This window comes from Neopsephotus bourkii, unplaced genomic scaffold (genome assembly GCF_033783945.1).
Source record: "Neopsephotus bourkii isolate Nb327-2 ecotype Australia unplaced genomic scaffold, CSIRO-AGI_Nbou_v1 NB_1767, whole genome shotgun sequence".
Taxonomy (NCBI): Eukaryota; Metazoa; Chordata; class Aves; order Psittaciformes; family Psittacidae; genus Neopsephotus; species Neopsephotus bourkii.
Window position 1 is genome coordinate 1,773,575 of NW_026902241.1, and position 16,877 is coordinate 1,790,451.

Here is a 16,877-nt window from a genome sequence, read left to right on the forward strand (position 1 = left end):
ATTCCTTATTAGCTCCTGGACATCAGAAATAACTTTTATCATGAAATCGTTCAATGTTCTCTATTATTGCCTTGGAAGAAGTACCTCATCTGCCGCTTTTGGACAGTTTGATGGGAGTGACCTTGTTCCTGTACTCTTCCAGAGCTTGTTTTGTTTTGTTCGCATACAGTATTAGATAAGATAATGAAATTACATTGGGAAATAAAGATTCTGCTCCAAGTTAGGATCCTAAATATACTTGGAGATCTAGTACCCCAGATATAGTCTTGTGTAGTACCTAACTTGTATGCACCTATACAGAATCACGGGATGATTTGTGCTGTTCCAATGCCCTTTCTCAAGCTAGGCCACATACAGCAGGTTGTCTGGGACTCTATTCAGTTGGGTTTTGAGTATCTCCAAGGATGGAGACTCCACAGCTTCTGTGGGCAGGCTGTCGCAGTGGTCAGTAACCCTTAACAGTAAAAAAGTGTTTCCTGATGTTCAGAGGGAACCTCTTGTGTTTCAGTTTGTGCCCATAGTCCCTTGTCCTGTCACTGGGCAACATTTAAAAAAGCCTAGCTCTGTCTTCTTTGCACTTTCCTTTCAGGTATAAAATAGAATCATTAAATCATTTAGGTTGGAAAGGACCTTTAAGATCGAGTCCAACTGATAATCAAGCACTGCCAAGTCCACCACTAAACCATGTCTCTAAGTACGTGTTTTAAATGCGTCCAGGGACGGGGACTCAACTATTTCCCTGAGCATCCTGTTCCAGTGCTTGACAAATCTATTGGAGAAGAGGCTTTTCCTAGTATCCAATCTAAACGTCTCCTGGTACAGCTTGAGGCCATTTCCTCTTGTCCTATCACTTGTTACTTGGGAGAAGAGACCAACACCCACCTTGCTACAAACATTAAACAAAACTGGCCCCAGTAATGGGCCCTGGAGAAGAGCTACCAACTCTATTTAATTCCTTTCACTCTTTGGGAATTTGTATTTATACACACACTTTTATATTTGCAGTACAGTAAAGGGTCTGCAGTCTGTTTGGTAGACACAGCTTTGTAAGCTTCTAGGTGAAAGGCACTTAGTTTTCTTTCAGTCATGTTGCTCAACCTGCTGAATTTTCATCCCTATCCTACAAAGTCAGGAACAAAGAAATTTGAAATCATTGGAGGAGGACTTTCCAAGCAAACTTTCCAGTAGATTTTGAGCAACTAGGGGCATTTACAAGTGCAAAGTTGGTGAGAAAACTGAATAATAGCTGCTGGGTTGCATGGTCTGGGCATAGTTCACAAAGTAAGGCTACTAAGTGAGAAGAAGGAAGGCTGCAGTGTTTTTCACCTTCCAAATAGATGTGGTGGTAACTCTTACTACATGGTTTTGTTTTAAATAATCCTTGTTGTGAAGTCTGCTTTCCTTACTGAAATATAGATACTGTGCATGTTTCCTTAATTTGAAATTTTCTGCATATTTTTTTAATTGTCACCTGTAATAGTTGAAGGAATCCCTACGCGCTGAATATGGAATGTCTGCTGTGAAACAGTTCCACCCTGAATTTTCAATGGCAGTTTGAACATTTGCCCCTTTCTCATAGCAATTCTAGTCTCTTTTCCCACTATCTTTTGTAAGTTAGCCAAGAATATCTATTTGTTTGAACGCTTACTATAAGCTAGTGTTTTGTACTCTTTCTTACATGTTGACTAGTTCTTCAACATACTCCTTTTTGTTCTTTTGTTGCCTTCTCTCTGTTCATTGAAATGACATTCTTTGTCACCTACCATGCCATACCCTGCTGTCTGTTGCGATGATGTTAGAACAATGCTCCCACTTATAGCACTCCATTCCCAGCCTTTCCATGTCTGTCTATAGATGCCTCCTGTGTCTGACAGCTAGTATGATCGTGAAAAAAATGCATCTACAGTGGTCTTCATAGTGAAGCTCCAGGCTGTACTCAGTGTTCTACTCTTTATTTACTGTGTTGCCCAGAGGTTTTCTGGTGGTTTTGTCTTTTGGGGGGTTTTATTTGAATGGACATGCAATGGGACAGTACACAGAGGGAATGTTACGTAGTATCTTTCATTTTGAAAGTGCCATAATGTGCTTCGTGCTTGTAGGACATTGCTTATTACCAAGCCTTATCTGCTGAACAGTTGCAGACAGAAGCTGCTAAAATTCAACCCAGCACTTCAGCCACCCAGGAGTTTTATGAACCAGGCTTAGAAACAGCTGCTAGTGCCAAATTGGATGATTTGCAGCGTTCTTGGGAAACACTGAAAAATGTGGTAAGTCTTCATTTGAAGGGTTCAAAAAATTAGATAGTTTGTAAGGAATAAAATGCAAAGAACTGGTTTATTTAATATTCTTCTCAGCAATTCTTGGTTTTCAAGCAGAAACAGGAATTGTTAGTTGTGATGTTATTCTACTTTTGTTCTTTGTTTGGAAGCCTGCGTTTGGATAGATCTCCATTAAGTCATTAAGGCTGATGGCCAATATTTTTGAAGGCAACTATTGTTAAGATTACAGGGAAATCTGCTCATGCTGGATGAGCTGGCAAAAAAGGCCCAAGAATCCAGTTTCCGCACGTACTGAGTCAGCTTAACACATTTTACATAGTAGTGCAGCATAATAATTCAGTGAACTATGACAATGATCAAGGTTTTGATTGCATGCTATAAATTTTAATTCTTTGCAGAGGCACATTAGCTATTATGGGATATTAAGAACTATACATCTAGCAAATAGTGCATATCCACATGTTAGAATACATAAAATCTAAAATAAATAATCCTTTATAATTCATACTTTTGAAAACTTGTGGCAAGTTCTTGGATTTAGTCTGGTAAGCCTAGGGATATAAGAAGCAGGAGAAAGAGTAAATTTTATATCAGAGGTCAGAACTTATACATTCCATTTCTTTTCAGATCAGTGAAAAGCAGCGTACCCTCTATGAAGCTCTTGAACGTCAGCAGAAGTATCAGGACACACTCCAGTCTATATCCACAAAAATGGAGAGCATTGAGACCAAACTAAATGAGAGTCTGGAACCAGCCAAAAGCCCAGAGAGCCAGATGGCTGAACATCAGGTAAAAATTTACATGTGACAAATAGAGGGAGGACATGCATTACGCCTATATCTTTAGTTCCCTTTTTTTAGAAAGCAGCATTCTTCACAGCTGGATGCCTCAAAAACATTCATTAGTTGTATGAAACTTCTCTGTTAACTGCCTTTCTGGACTTCTGCTGTTATAAAGATGGTGTAATGTGGATTCTTTTAATAAAGAGCCTTTTAAAAAAGTAGACTAAATAGTAAGTTTGTCCAATCAAAATTTTCAGCAAAATCTTTTGTCAGAGATGGTGTTCACTGCCACCTACAGATACTGTTCTTCGGCATCAGTGCTGCTAGCATACACTGGACTCTTTATGATGTTTCCAAGTTTACTAAGATCATAACCAATACTGATGCATGTTATATGGATCTAAATACAATCTTTGCTTTGTTGAATAAAGCAATCTAAAGCATACAAAAAAATCCCTCCCATTCCCCTTGAGAAATGGCATCCTGAATGAGAGAATATTTTGTCAGCTAAACAATTTGACGTCTGTCCAAGTTGTAGTCAAATAAGCCTTCTATTTGATAGCTTGAAACTATGTGTTAGGGCCAGTTTTCATTTCAGTAGGAACTCCATGACCTGAAAAAGAAAACTTTTGGCTTTTGTAGCACTGTCTTATGTCCTGTGCACCCAATGTGTATACTGTCAGACATGAAGGTAGAGTATCTGCTCTAAGGTATTGGTAATGCAGCATCCTCTTGTAGGCATCTTGGAAACTGATCTATGTGAGAAGAATGGTGGTAGTAACTTCTTTTACACCATGGAGTTAATCCCTGGATGTTTACATATATTGCAGGATGTTCTTTGTGGAATTAGTAAATTACAGGCTGGAAGCTAACTCATGCCCCTGTTTCTCTCTCACAAACGTACACTCACTAACTTGTTCATCATGTCTACTGTATCTACTAGAATATTCTGTATAAAACTTTTTTAAAGAATAGATCTGTATGTGTAATATTTCAAAAAGACTTCCTTTTGGTGATATGTTTCAAATTCCAGGTAAGTAATTAAATGCACATTTCTGTTGTCAGATGTATGATCCTGGCTTAATCACCTAAAAGCAGGACTCAGACTCTACCAAACCAGCAGTGATATATTCCTGTACTGTGTGTTCCTTACGCTCCCCTGGGACAGCTATCTTGAATTTTTTATTAAGCCTCCTGAGATACTTTCTTCTCACTGATAAATGAAGCAAATACTTCCTCTGGTCTCATTTCTAAATAGGCTTTGATGGATGAGATTTTGATGTTACAAGAAGAAATCACTGAGCTTCAGACATCATTAGCCCATGAGCTGGTTTCAGAACCACTGGATGCAGAAGCTGCTGATCAGCTGGCATTGCAATCCACTCTCACGGTCTTGGCAGAACGAATGGCCACAATTCGAATGAAGGCATCAGGAAAACGACAACTATTAGAGGTACGACTGTAGGAGTGGGTCGTGTTCCAGATTTTGAGAGCCACTTTTGGCAGACCTGTACTTTCGCCGAAGTTCTTAGTCACCACTGAGTGATGATAGTTGAAAAAGTAAATTTAGTTCTGCTCATTTGTCACAATTCCTTTCACTAATAAACTATCACTCTTTCTTAACAAAACCCTTATCTTAATTCTAGGTGGTAAGCAACCAGAAGGAACTTGGAAACACACTGCAGGAGTTATGTAATAATATACATGCATAGTTTATTTGGTTTGTAATACTCACATTGACATTTTCTCAGTAGGTTCCATTGGTATTCCATGTTCTCCACAGGAGAAGTAATGAAGTGCAGGTATCAAAAGTCATGTTACCTACAATAAAATTTTAAGGAGCCACCTCTCTGAGAAGGGGGGAAGCCTAAAACAAGAAATAACACCTTTTCTAAAGTGTTTCATTGTTGTCTGTGCTCATCTTACCAGTGATCAGTATGCAGACTTTTATCAAAGATGCAACCCTTTATTTCTTTGTCTAACAGCTTTACCAAAAATATTTCAAAACTAAGGTGATTTTTAAAAAGTCCTTTGTGTGTATGAATGCTGCTGTGTGAATTATATACATGAGAACATAAAGTCATGTTACTGCTGGCTACATTAGTTTGGCTACTTGGAACATTGAAGAGCAGCTTTGCTGCTGTCCTGCTAAGAACTGCAGCAGTGAATTCACAAACACGGCAACTGCTGTTATTTCCAGCATCAGTTGATTCTGAGAGACTGAGTGAGAACTGACTCTGTGGAACTAAGCCGTGGTTAGTTGCTGGCTGGGGTTAAACCACAACACTGAGTTACAGGGGAGTCCCCAGTGTGCATCAACTGCATTAATTCTGTACAGTGACCTGAATAAGTCCAGAGAAAATATCTTTGTTATTCTTTAAAAATTGCACTGAGTTTTTCCTTCTTGGTAGTACTTAGGAGGAGATGCCAACTAATAATTTCAGGATAAAGCATGAGTCAGATACACTGCTATCAACTGTTCTTAAAATTCTGACAGTTACTTTGCTATAATAGCAAATATGTATGGTAATCAGACAGTATTCAGTAATATAACCTGTGCACTTTATAGCTCTGATTTCACAGATAAAATCTGTCAGGATACTGCAGGAATGTACATTTAACAATGCAGGTAGAACAGGTAATGAAAACATGTTGCTGTTGAGGGTGTGGATTGCTAATATTGTTCTTTCTCTGAACTTAATATAAATACCTAGAGCTTGAGAACTGTTCAGCTCTGGGTTATTTGAGGCTCTTCACAACTATCATTATTCTTTAAATTATTCTAACATGTAATTATTAATTTCCCATTAAATTAAGCATTCAGAAAAGCTCTGCAAACATGTCCTTGTGTGAGGGATTTGTCTTGCACATGCACGTCTGAATTTCCTCACAGAAGTGTGGTATGTTGACCCTGGCCAGCAGCCAAGCACTCACCTTCACTCCCCTCTCCTGTAGAATGGGTTAAAAATAGAAGGCAGACAAAAAAGATTTATGGATCGAGATAATGACAGCTTAATAGGGTATGGAAAAGCTGTGCGTGCAAGCAAAGGAAAATGAAGAACTTATTTACTACTTCCCCGTCAGCAGGCAGATGTTTAGCCACTTTCCTGGAAAGTAGGGTCTCACCATCTTGTTGGTTGGGAAGACAAATACCATAAGCACAAATGGCCACTCTGCCCTAACCCTTTTACTTGGGCTTTTATTGCTGAGCATGAGCTCATATGGAATATCCTTTTGGTCAGTTCAGTTTAGCTGTGCTGGCTACGTTATGTCCTCTCTCAACCTTTTGCCCTTCCCCAGCCCACTGGCCTTTGTGAGGGGCAGTTGGAAATAAATCCTTAGTTCTGTGCAAGCATTGTTCAGCAATAGCCAAAACATTTCTGTTATCAGACAGGTTTAGCCACAGTTGCAAAAACCACAGCACTCAACACGCTGCAATGAATTTAACTCATCCTAGCCAGATACGGTGCAATCTTCTCTTGTTCCATACTATTTGCAGTATGCTTAGGTTCCACATTATCCAATACATCTACGTATCCTCTGACCATCTCATTCTATCTGTTTCCTATTCCTGAAATCCTCTCTATTCTCTCTAATGCTCCATATTCCACTTGTTCTTGGGAGTCCAGAACTGGACACAGCACAACACTTTGTGCAGCCCAGGGCACCACTGGCCTTCTTTACCACAAGGGTCCATTGGTGGCTCATTCTCAAGTTGCTGTCCACCCAGAACCCCAGGATCCTTTTCTGCCAAGCTGCTTTCTATCTACGTGACCTCCAGCATATACTGCTGCCTGGGGTTGTTCCTTCTCAGGTGCAGGACTTTGCACTTCCTTTTGTTCAACTCCATGAGGTTCCTGTCAGCTCCGTTCTTCAGCCTGTTGGGATCCATCTGGTGTATCAGACACTTCTCCCATTTTGTGTCACCAGTAAACTTGCTAGGGTTGTTAATGGCCTTTCACTAGACTTTGGGCCCCTGATCTCCACCCACTGGGCCCACCTGGTCAGCCTGTTCTCAAATTCATATGGAACTATTAAAGGGTGAGCAAGTCTTGATGATTACTCCCTGTCTGTCCAATAGAAAGACCAGCTGATAGATGGAGCCAGGGCTTTTGCATTGCTGCAAAGCTGTTGCAGCAGCCTCTGGACCTTAATGTCCTTCCACACCCCGTGGCACAGGGATCCTTCAGGAGGCCAGACAAGGTAGACAGCTCTTCATACTTCTTTTTATGCCCAGTAGTTACACCAGAGACATACCAGTACTCTCTTGGTACTTGAAGTACCCATCTTCTGCCTCTCTTGAGCGACAATAAGGTAGCCTGCAGCTCCCACAAAAGGCAAAGCAGCTCTCCTTTCCCTGCAGCCCATTCCTAGTGCTATGCCCCCATGCATCTTTTTCCATAAGCAAAACAGTTTGCTAGTTGAGCAAACTGAATCAGTGTAGGGGGGAATCCAAAGGAGGCAGAAAGGACTTCACCTTTAGAAGAGTAATACAGTGGCTGAACTGAAAGAGAATTTCAGTCACCAGAAACTCATGCTCATCAATTGAAAGCAATAATATTTTGTTAAGGTTTTCAACTTACCAAAGAAAAGGCTTATTATAGCTTAAAAGTAATATATAGAAGTTATAAAAGGAAGAGAGGGTGGGGGGGTTGGGGCTTTTTTTTTCTTTTTTGTTGTTTTTTCTTTTTTTTTTTTTAAGTGAATGTTGTAGTGTATTTCTTTTATAAACTGAAATGTAATTTGTACCTCTAGGAAAAACTGAATGAGCAGCTGGAAGAACAGCGGCAAGAGCAGGCTCTTCAAAGATACCGCTGTGAAGCTGATGAGCTTGACCACTGGCTATTAAATACCCGTGCAACACTTGACAGTGCTCTGGTTGCTCCTGAGGAACCTATGGACATGGAAGCACAGCTGGTAGACTGTCAGGTAAAATTATCAGTCCTGGAATGTTTAGACAGACAGGATTGACATAGCTTTATCTGAGTGAAAAGTCAAATATGGAACATAAATGTTAAGACAATTAATCATTGATTGGGATGAGCCAGCATATTAATGGGAAGAATTTTCTGAGCTCCTTAGCACCTCCTATATGATCAGTTATCTTCATCAATTATTTGTAAAATATAGCCTGTTATTAATTCCTTATTGAAGATTGCATAGTGCTTTAGAAAGCACATGCAAACAGAACAGTAGAAAACCAAGATATCTGGACTGCAAGAACATTTTTCTTCACTGCAATTGTGGTTTTTGCTCCACTACAGCTACAGCTGTTGAACAGCTCCCTTGCTAGGCATGCAAACACCTGCATTGTACTTTCCTACTCCTCCTTTTCCAGCTGAAGAATACACTCACGCTAGCAGCAGTACCTGTGACAGTGTTGTGTTTTCTTCAGGGCTAATCCCTAGCCATAGTCAAAAGTAAACTATAATCCTCGGTAGTTAATGTTATAAGCCCGAAATACAAAACAACAGAGGAAGAACGTTTTGCTGCATTAGTCATTGCAGATACTGTTGCTAACAAGGCTTGGATCAGTTGTAACATACAGTTTCTCAAGTTAGTGGGAGTTTTCAATTTTTAAATGAGAGTTTAGAACTATACGACCATTATAATTAAAATTGCAACATAGACAAGAGACAGATGGACAAAAGATACCCTTTCATATAAAAGGATACTGGCTTCTTATCAACTGAGGATCTCTACTGTTTTAGTGTAAACGGAAGTTCCTGTAAGTACAATGAATTCAACATCAGGTTAAATTCCCACCGACATAGCTTCATTATTGGAATTTTCAGTCAGCTGAGTCCTGTGTGTTCTTTCATCACTCATCCTTAGGAACTGTTGTTATATATAAATAAAACCTGTGAAATTAAAGCAGTTTTTGTTTTTTTTAGTATAATTTATAGAAAACACACACAAAAAAGGTTAACTTTGTGGAAAAGTTAATACTGCTGTTCTTTTGCTTGTTCTTAACATCTTAATACAGTAAGCTTTATATAAAGTTCTGTATTGTTTCCACTTCTTAGATACTTAGCCCATCTTATCTTGTATGCATTCTTTCAGGTGAAATATTTGTAAGTTTATACTAGATGGTTGCTATGGAAGCAAAAACATTTGGTGTCAGGTTAGGTTTCTTTCTCAAGAATTGTGTGAGCTTTGAGTTTGGAAGATCAAAATATGCACTATGTCTGTAATACACAAACAGTTAATGGAATGTCAAGGAAGTAGCTTTTGCGAATAAACATGCTAGAGCTTTGTCACTTTAAGTCTGTCTTTAGACTAAAGAGGATTATACAGAAATCCTTAAGTCTGTCATGCACCAATCAGAAAGAGCAAATAGTGAGAAGAGAAGCTTATCAACCTAGCCAGAGCAACGCAAAGGAGGAGGTAGGACGCATTGCACTGAATGTACATGAAAGAAGAGGAAAGTAACTCTAGCTCCATGCTCTGTTTTTAATTATGATGGATATCAGTCTAGCACCTTAGGCACCCCTACCTTTAATGTGCAAATAAAGAGCATCTTCTCTGCAACAAATCCTTTGTTTCAAATAACTTTTTAATTTCCTGTTTTGAAAAAGGATGCAAACAGAAATGGCAAAGGCAAACATTTGCAAGCATATTCCTAAGGACTCTGAAAGGAAGTGGAAGGCAAAGCAATGATAATCTGACTTGCCCTTAGCTTGGTGACGAGTGAGGTAGGCCACAGGTCGTCTTGCTGGAAAGCGTGACAGGTGCTGGGAAATGTATGATTTTGGTTCTTTGTTTTTGCTGCTGCAGAATATGCTGGTTGAAATAGAGCAGAAGGTGGTAGCCTTGTCAGAGTTGTCTGTGCACAACGAGAACTTGCTTATGGAGGGGAAGGCTCATACCAAGGACGAGGCAGAGCAGCTGGCTGTGAAACTCAGGACACTGAAGGGCAGCCTTTTAGAGCTGCAGCGAGTGCTCCATGACAAACAAATCAACATTCGGGTAAGTGTCTTTTTTCAGCTGGTTTCACGGTGGGCAGGAGGCTGGGGGATTTCATAGCAGTTTTATGCAACTGAGCAAAGGAGCAGAAATATTTTACTGATTTAGACTGAGCTATTTATCTTTAGTTAGTAAATGAAATTACACCCCAAAATAAATAACTGCCTAGCAAACTTTAGTTAATCATTTCTAAGTTGCCAGTACCACTTCGTGGTGAAACTATCCTAACCTCACTGTCTTCACTGAAAGGACAGAAGTGAAGAAACTAAATGATTAGCTTTGTCTGAATAGAGTCTATTCATGTTCCCAGTTCCCTTTAGATTGCATTTGCTCTGAGGCAGGATCTCTTCCCCAACAAAAGGACAATCCTAAATACATGCTTTCCTCCATACAACATGCACAACACAATAAACAGACAACATCAAGATAAAGAAACATTTTGAATGTGTATATATATATATATATATATTTGGCTAATACTTGGTGACATCATTATACCAAACAAAGTATTACAAAAAGGAAGATGCATTTAACCTCAGTCTTGTCCTAGGTTTCTGTTCCTAGCACCATTAGTCTGCTTTATTTAACAGTTGTTTTTGGTCATTCTTTAGGTTAAACTAGCATGTGGAGAACTGAATGCATACAAGAAACCCTACCATGTAATGTGACTGAGTGGTTTTGAATTTGCTTGCCCTGGTGTGAATCCCTTCCCCCTTTTCTTTTACTTCTTTTCTGGGCTTTGCTGTGCAAATTAAACATGATAAGCTTCAAAGATTTCTAGCTTGTAATGCAGATTAAAGTCTACTGAAAGGTTAGCTTGAAAAGTCACTTGACATGCTAAGAACTATTTTTAGTCCGAAGCAACTGGATAACTATAAAACTTAACATAGCTTCACCAAAAAAACCCCAACAAACACACACACACACGCGCACACACGCACACACACACACAAATAAAAATAAAGGGGAAGAGAAAAAAACAGGTATTCATTCCAATTGCCTCTAAGATGAAGTAACTTTAATGTTGTTCTTGCATATTAAACCTCATGATTAGGCAAATCAAAAATGTTATCGACAGCATATAGGCGTGTTACGGTATATTCTGATGTCTTGTGAATGAAAAGGCATCACAACCTTTTTTGATTCATTTTAAAATATGCATTTTAAAATGTGCTGCATTTTAGAATACAGTGGTGTGGTTTAATTTACTTAAACTTTTTTTTTTTAAATGCCCTTCTAATATTGAAAACAACAAAATAATTTTTGGATGTAGGATATGAATCATTTAAGATGCTAGATGCATGCAAGATTTAAGTTTCTTTATGAATGGGAAGCCTTTTCTTGTTTTTTTACTTCACTTACAGATCTTGGAAGAAAATAGATATAGGCAATATAACATTTTCAAATTGTCACTGATCAGTTTTTCTTCAAGCAAGAAATGCTATATTTTTTTTTTTACAACAGTAAAGCATAAAGTATTTCTTATGAACTGAGGCTCAGAGCATTAGATGCCGAAAAAAGCACTGACTCTATCTGCTGCCATTACTAACTCTGAGAAGCATTATATGTTGACAGTGCTGTTGCTCACTCAGAAACTCAGCCTTTTTACTGATAACCTTGTAATTATCCAGAGGCATAGAGCAACCTGCACCCAGAAAAAGAAGGATCTTCCCAAGTTACACTGCAAGACAAAGAACATTGTAAAGACTGAGTTATATTTTCCTTAAATGACTTTCAGCATATCTGTTACTCCTGTGGCACAAAGCTTTTTAGGAGCCACTGTGAGGTGCTGTGACTTCCTTGGAACAATTTCAGTTTTTCTTCCAATTTTAATTAATTAGTGTCTCTAACATGGAAAATGGATTTTAAGACCAAGTTTTTTATTCATAAAATGAAGCAGTGAAAATAATAAAAAACATGTTGGATCAGGAGAGTTCCAGACCCATTGTTTCCAAATATAGCATTTTTCAAGCACTTTGAAAGATATACAAAACATTGCACTATTACTGTTATCTACTGAATTCTGTGACTTAGGGGCAATAAAAATAAATAGACTTCTTAAAAACACCCAAAGAAGTAGAATGGATTCTGCAGAAAAAAACAAAACAAACAAAAACAAAACTCAAAACAATGAACAGATACTCTGCATTTTATTACAAAGTATCTGTGGGAGGGATGATTTAAGTTCCACATGACAAATATGGTTGAGATAAGTTTATACAATTCTAAACTCCTTTGAAAGATCAATTCTATCACATTTTCTTCAGGTATTTTCCTATTATTTCTGTGCTGGAGTGCATAGTCCCCAGGAATAACAGCTTCAAGCATTTATTTCCCTGGCTTTTTTAAAGGACACGTCATACAGTTTCTTCAGACAGAATTCAAATGAAAATACAAGTGTGTTTCTTTCAAATTTATATTCTTTGACTTGAGAATGATAAAATGTGGTTCACAAATAATTTTGATCTAAAAGCCATGTAAGATAACATATTTGAAAAACCTCATTGCATCCACAGTGCCACAATCCCTTTTACACTCTGCTATTGCAGGAACTGAGGGACTACTCTTTTCTTTGCCTTAGTATAACTCCAAAACCATAGCTTCTCAACCCTCTTCCCAGAGAAGAGGAAACTCAAAATATGACTTAAATCAGCCAGGCTGCCCAAATGCAATGAAGAGCTAAATACTGGTCTCTAAAGGAATCTACAAGGTGAACAGGTATTGTCCATAGAAGCAGATTTTTTTATTTTTTTTTTTTTATTTACAGAAAGATTGGGGGAGTTTCCTCATTTTTAGTAGGAAAAAAAATAAAAATCCAGATTCTCTTCATCCCTCCCATAATATTTTCTTTGCCTCACCTGGTATCCTGTAATCATATTGGTTACACACCAACCACATCAGCTTTTCTAGAAACTTGTTCTCACAAAGTGTCACAGTTTACCTGCAAACTCAATCCTTAGTGAAACAAAGCTATTTCATAGAGCAAGGGCTAATTGTTCTTCCCAGCTCTAGATACCTGCTTGCTTGTTTTGCTCATCTTCAGTTTGTATCCTGTAACACTAATCAGTCCTTTCCAGTGTACTCCTCATTCCCCAAAATTGAAATATTGCACATAACTTATACTGTTAGCAAAACTTTGCTGTTTCAGTGCTTGATGCCAGGGATGCTGGTGGCAGAGATCCATCCCAGCTGTTATTGTGAGGTAAAATAGGTTTCCTCAGCCACTTCTGGCCTTGATGGTCCTTGGCTGATTTGAGACAAAGGCTGTCTGGAAGGCAGAATGTGTTTTCTGTGTTGGAGAGCCTTGTGTAATGTCTGAAACATTTGTGCTCTTACTCTATTTAGAATAAGAGCTGAATAACAGAGAAAACTTGAATCCTACATAAATGAGGTGTATAGGCCAAAAGGGGAGAGGAATTAAGTCCCAGCTTTAGCTCTTGAAGTTTTTTGTTTGGGTTTTTTTTTAAATACTAATAAAAAAAGGCACAAACTCTACAGTCATTTTGTGCCTGCAGGCACAGAGAGGCTTGTAGATCTAAGTAGCCAGACCTACAAATCTGGCTTTAACATTAGAACTAATATGTTAAAATCCCTACACTGCAATACATTGTCTGTTAAATAATTTAAATTTGCAACCAACATGCATTTCAGAAGTCAAGAAGTTGATAAAGCATTCTTTGGGACTATTAAGGCATTTGTGCTTTTTTGCTTTGCTTAACAGAAAGCCTGTTTAATCACTCATGTTGGAAAAATATAATGATAGAAGCATAAAGTGAAGGAACTCTTGCTTTTGTTGTTCTATTATAGCATTCTGTGGTTTCATCTCTCCTACTGTCTTTACTTTTTATGTCATATAATCTTCTGTTACATGGCTGTGTTTCTGCCAACCATGGATGGAGTTACGTACATACTGAGAAATACAGTTTGGCCATATTGTCGACCAGCATTCTTTTCAGTTAGGGGAAAAAAAAAAAAAAAAGAAAAAAAAATAAAGAAAAAAAGGCTTTAATTAAACTAAAAACCTGGCAGAAACAACCCATTGATTCCCTGAACCACCAGTTAAAGTTGTGTCCTCCATTACAGATCAGTGCTGGTTTTAAGAAGTAGACGTTTTCGGAAACACATCAGTCTCTGATCTTTGGTTCATCTGGGTGCAGTGATGCATGTTTATTTTTACATTTTTAGGGATGCTTTCTTGCTACAATAACCAGTAAAAGTCAGAAATTGAGTCATTGCTCGCTTCAGAATTTATGAGAGCCAGTAGAGGTGGAGGGTTGAACTACATGGGGGTTTGGGTTGATAAGCTGGACTTGCCAGCTGTCTAGTAGTATAAAAAAGATGTTGCAAAAGTCTTTGTTTTTTTTTTAAAGCAGGGATCATTACAAGACAAGGAAGAGAGTGATCTAGACTTTGGTTCCTCACAGAGCCCCAGTGTCCAAGAATGGCTGGCACAAGCAAGAACTACTCGCTCACAGCAACAGCAGAGCACCCTGCAGCAACAGAAAGTTAGTGTTTTGCATTTCTTTTACTTCCATCTCAGATGTGCTTAAGATGAGCCATTCTTGTTAGTATTTCCACTGAAATCTTCTGTTTCTTTCTCAGTGCTTTTGTAATGATACATCTGAGCTCACTATTTTATATTTGTTAGAGCCAGGCAGACAAGACTGCCTTGGTGACCATGGTCATATCACTTAATCACTCCGTACTTCCATTGTCCATCAGTAGAAATAAACTGAATCAGCCCTTAAAGTTACTCTAAAGAGATGACAGTAATTCCTTAAAGTAGTAATCAACACTGTCTTTATAGAAGCTAAGATACATTACAAGGTGTATTGTGGTAACACAGACATCCTCACTAGGTTAGGTTCTCAAAGCTGCATCGCATTGATCAATTAGTTCAACAATACAGCTTATGTACCCATTTTTTTCTGTGTCCCTGTGTAGAGTTTTTGCACTACTTTTTGTACTTAAACAAGCCATATCAGAAATAGCTCAGCTATCTTTGTATGACAGTTATAAAATGCAAACATATACTGCAAAGCAAAATCAATCTGTCTAAGGTTCATTTCGGTTTTTGTAACTTGCTCTGCTAGGAACTGGAGCAAGAGCTGGAAGAGCAGAAGAGTCTGCTTCGGTCAGTAGCATGCCGTGGAGAAGAAATCTTAACACAGCACGGTGCTCCAGAAGGCATATGTATAAGGTGTGCTTTCATGTGTTCTTCTGCGAAGTAAATTTTTATGACTGTGCTTTGTCATTCTTACGTTTACATTCCCTTCTGCATATAATCCTGTAATTTTAGTTTTATCATTTTTATACAGCACCTACTATACTGGAGTCATGGTTTACATTTCAGGGGTCTGATAATATAGTTATACAAGCTGTTTTCTGCTAATAGATCACTTCCAGCATTTAGAAATTCTTTTATTCTTACTATCAAGCATCATACTAAAATTACAAACTAGTAGGGGTCAGTTGACAAGCAGTGGATCAGTTACTATAACTTTATGATCCAGCACTGGTGTGTGAATCATAGCTAATGTCTAAAATGTTGTAGTCTGCCAAAGTCTAGACCATAAAGGCAGTTCATGAGGCAGCAGAACCAAGACTTAATGCATAGGGAATTTAAGCTGTACTCTGTGTTTTCCTCAGCATTTGTGCTAATTCAGTGTTGGGGTTTATTATAATGCTAGAAAGTTCTTATCTCCTCTCTTTGAGACTTCCTTCTGTTACATGATCTTACACTATGTAAACAAACACAAAAATCAAACAGTTAAAGACAAACTTCACTCACTGTTTACCAGAGCTACACTTGTATTTCTGACATTTTGAGAGAGGAGGTGCTAGAGTCAAAAAAAAGTCAAAACTTTAAAAAGTATCATAGAATTTAAATGTAGAATTTCCTAATTGAAAGAAGAAATAAACACCTTATATAGTTAGAGCTTTTGTATTTGTTAAACCTTTATGCATCTTCCCTTTCAGTGAGAAGCCTGATACACTTTCTGAGGAACTGGTCTTGGAAGGTGAGAAGCCATCATCTGAAGAACAGATGAAAGTGAAATGGGAAAGCCTGAACCAGGAATTCCACACAAAACAGAGACTGCTTCAGAAAGCTCTAGGACAAGAACAGCTGGTAGCTATTTTTAATGTCTCTTTGCATTTTCCTCTATGAAAGCAGTTGTCACAGCATGAGGTACAGTATTTCCATAGAAGTTATATTAAGGTGATGTAGTTAATGCAGAGAATATGGAACAATTTCTTTTTGTGATATCTTTAAAAAAATATTTAACATTGGCACTAGCACTGTTCTCTTTCCAAGTCGTTTGAATTGCACTACCACTCAGGTGAGTGCACGAGAAAGGAAGAAGGGGCTCAGACAAAATTTTGACCGACGTATCTAACACAGGATAATTCTGTAACAAATTGGGATTGACAGTACTCTGGCAACAACTTAGAGGAAAAACTGATACTTGCAGTTAGAATGTATTGGTTGCACTCAGTTCTTGACCTTAGCGGGTATGTTACAAAGAAAGGAGATTTTAGCAACAGAATTTTTACTGAAAAAAAAACCAGGGATTGATCAACTAAACAGGGGACAATAAAAGATCTATATTAACATGCATCCTGAATTTTATTGCTAATACACATAGGGTCTATTTTTTATATAAAATTACATTGAAACCCACTCCCAAAGTTCTAAGTATCTTGTCTTCATTTAAAAAATAATTAATTTTCCTTTTTAAAAATAAACCAAAAGCAAAACCCAAGTAATTACTGATTCTAGCCACAAGTATTTATACTATGCTTCTAGTGAACCTCCTGTTGATCAGTCTTTTATTCAAGTTATTCATGA

At 38.0% G+C, this 16,877-nt stretch overlaps 1 protein-coding gene across 15 annotated transcripts in view; it reads left to right on the forward strand.

Moving 5' to 3' along the window:
- The window catches only part of SYNE1 (spectrin repeat containing nuclear envelope protein 1), a 292,023-nt gene that overhangs the window by 195,710 nt on the left and 79,436 nt on the right, over window positions 1–16,877 (forward strand). For 11 of the 15 annotated variants that reach the window (XM_061378642.1, XM_061378641.1, XM_061378650.1 and 8 more), the window contains 8 exons: window positions 2,100–2,267; window positions 2,907–3,068; window positions 4,320–4,514; window positions 7,817–7,990; window positions 9,839–10,030; window positions 14,398–14,532; window positions 15,121–15,227; window positions 16,007–16,157. In XM_061378642.1, coding sequence (XP_061234626.1) covers window positions 2,100–2,267; window positions 2,907–3,068; window positions 4,320–4,514; window positions 7,817–7,990; window positions 9,839–10,030; window positions 14,398–14,532; window positions 15,121–15,227; window positions 16,007–16,157 — 1,284 coding nt within the window. The remainder of the gene's footprint in view (window positions 1–2,099; window positions 2,268–2,906; window positions 3,069–4,319; window positions 4,515–7,816; window positions 7,991–9,838; window positions 10,031–14,397; window positions 14,533–15,120; window positions 15,228–16,006; window positions 16,158–16,877) is intronic. The other 4 variants (XM_061378639.1, XM_061378653.1, XM_061378644.1 and 1 more) reach the window with 2 other exon arrangements.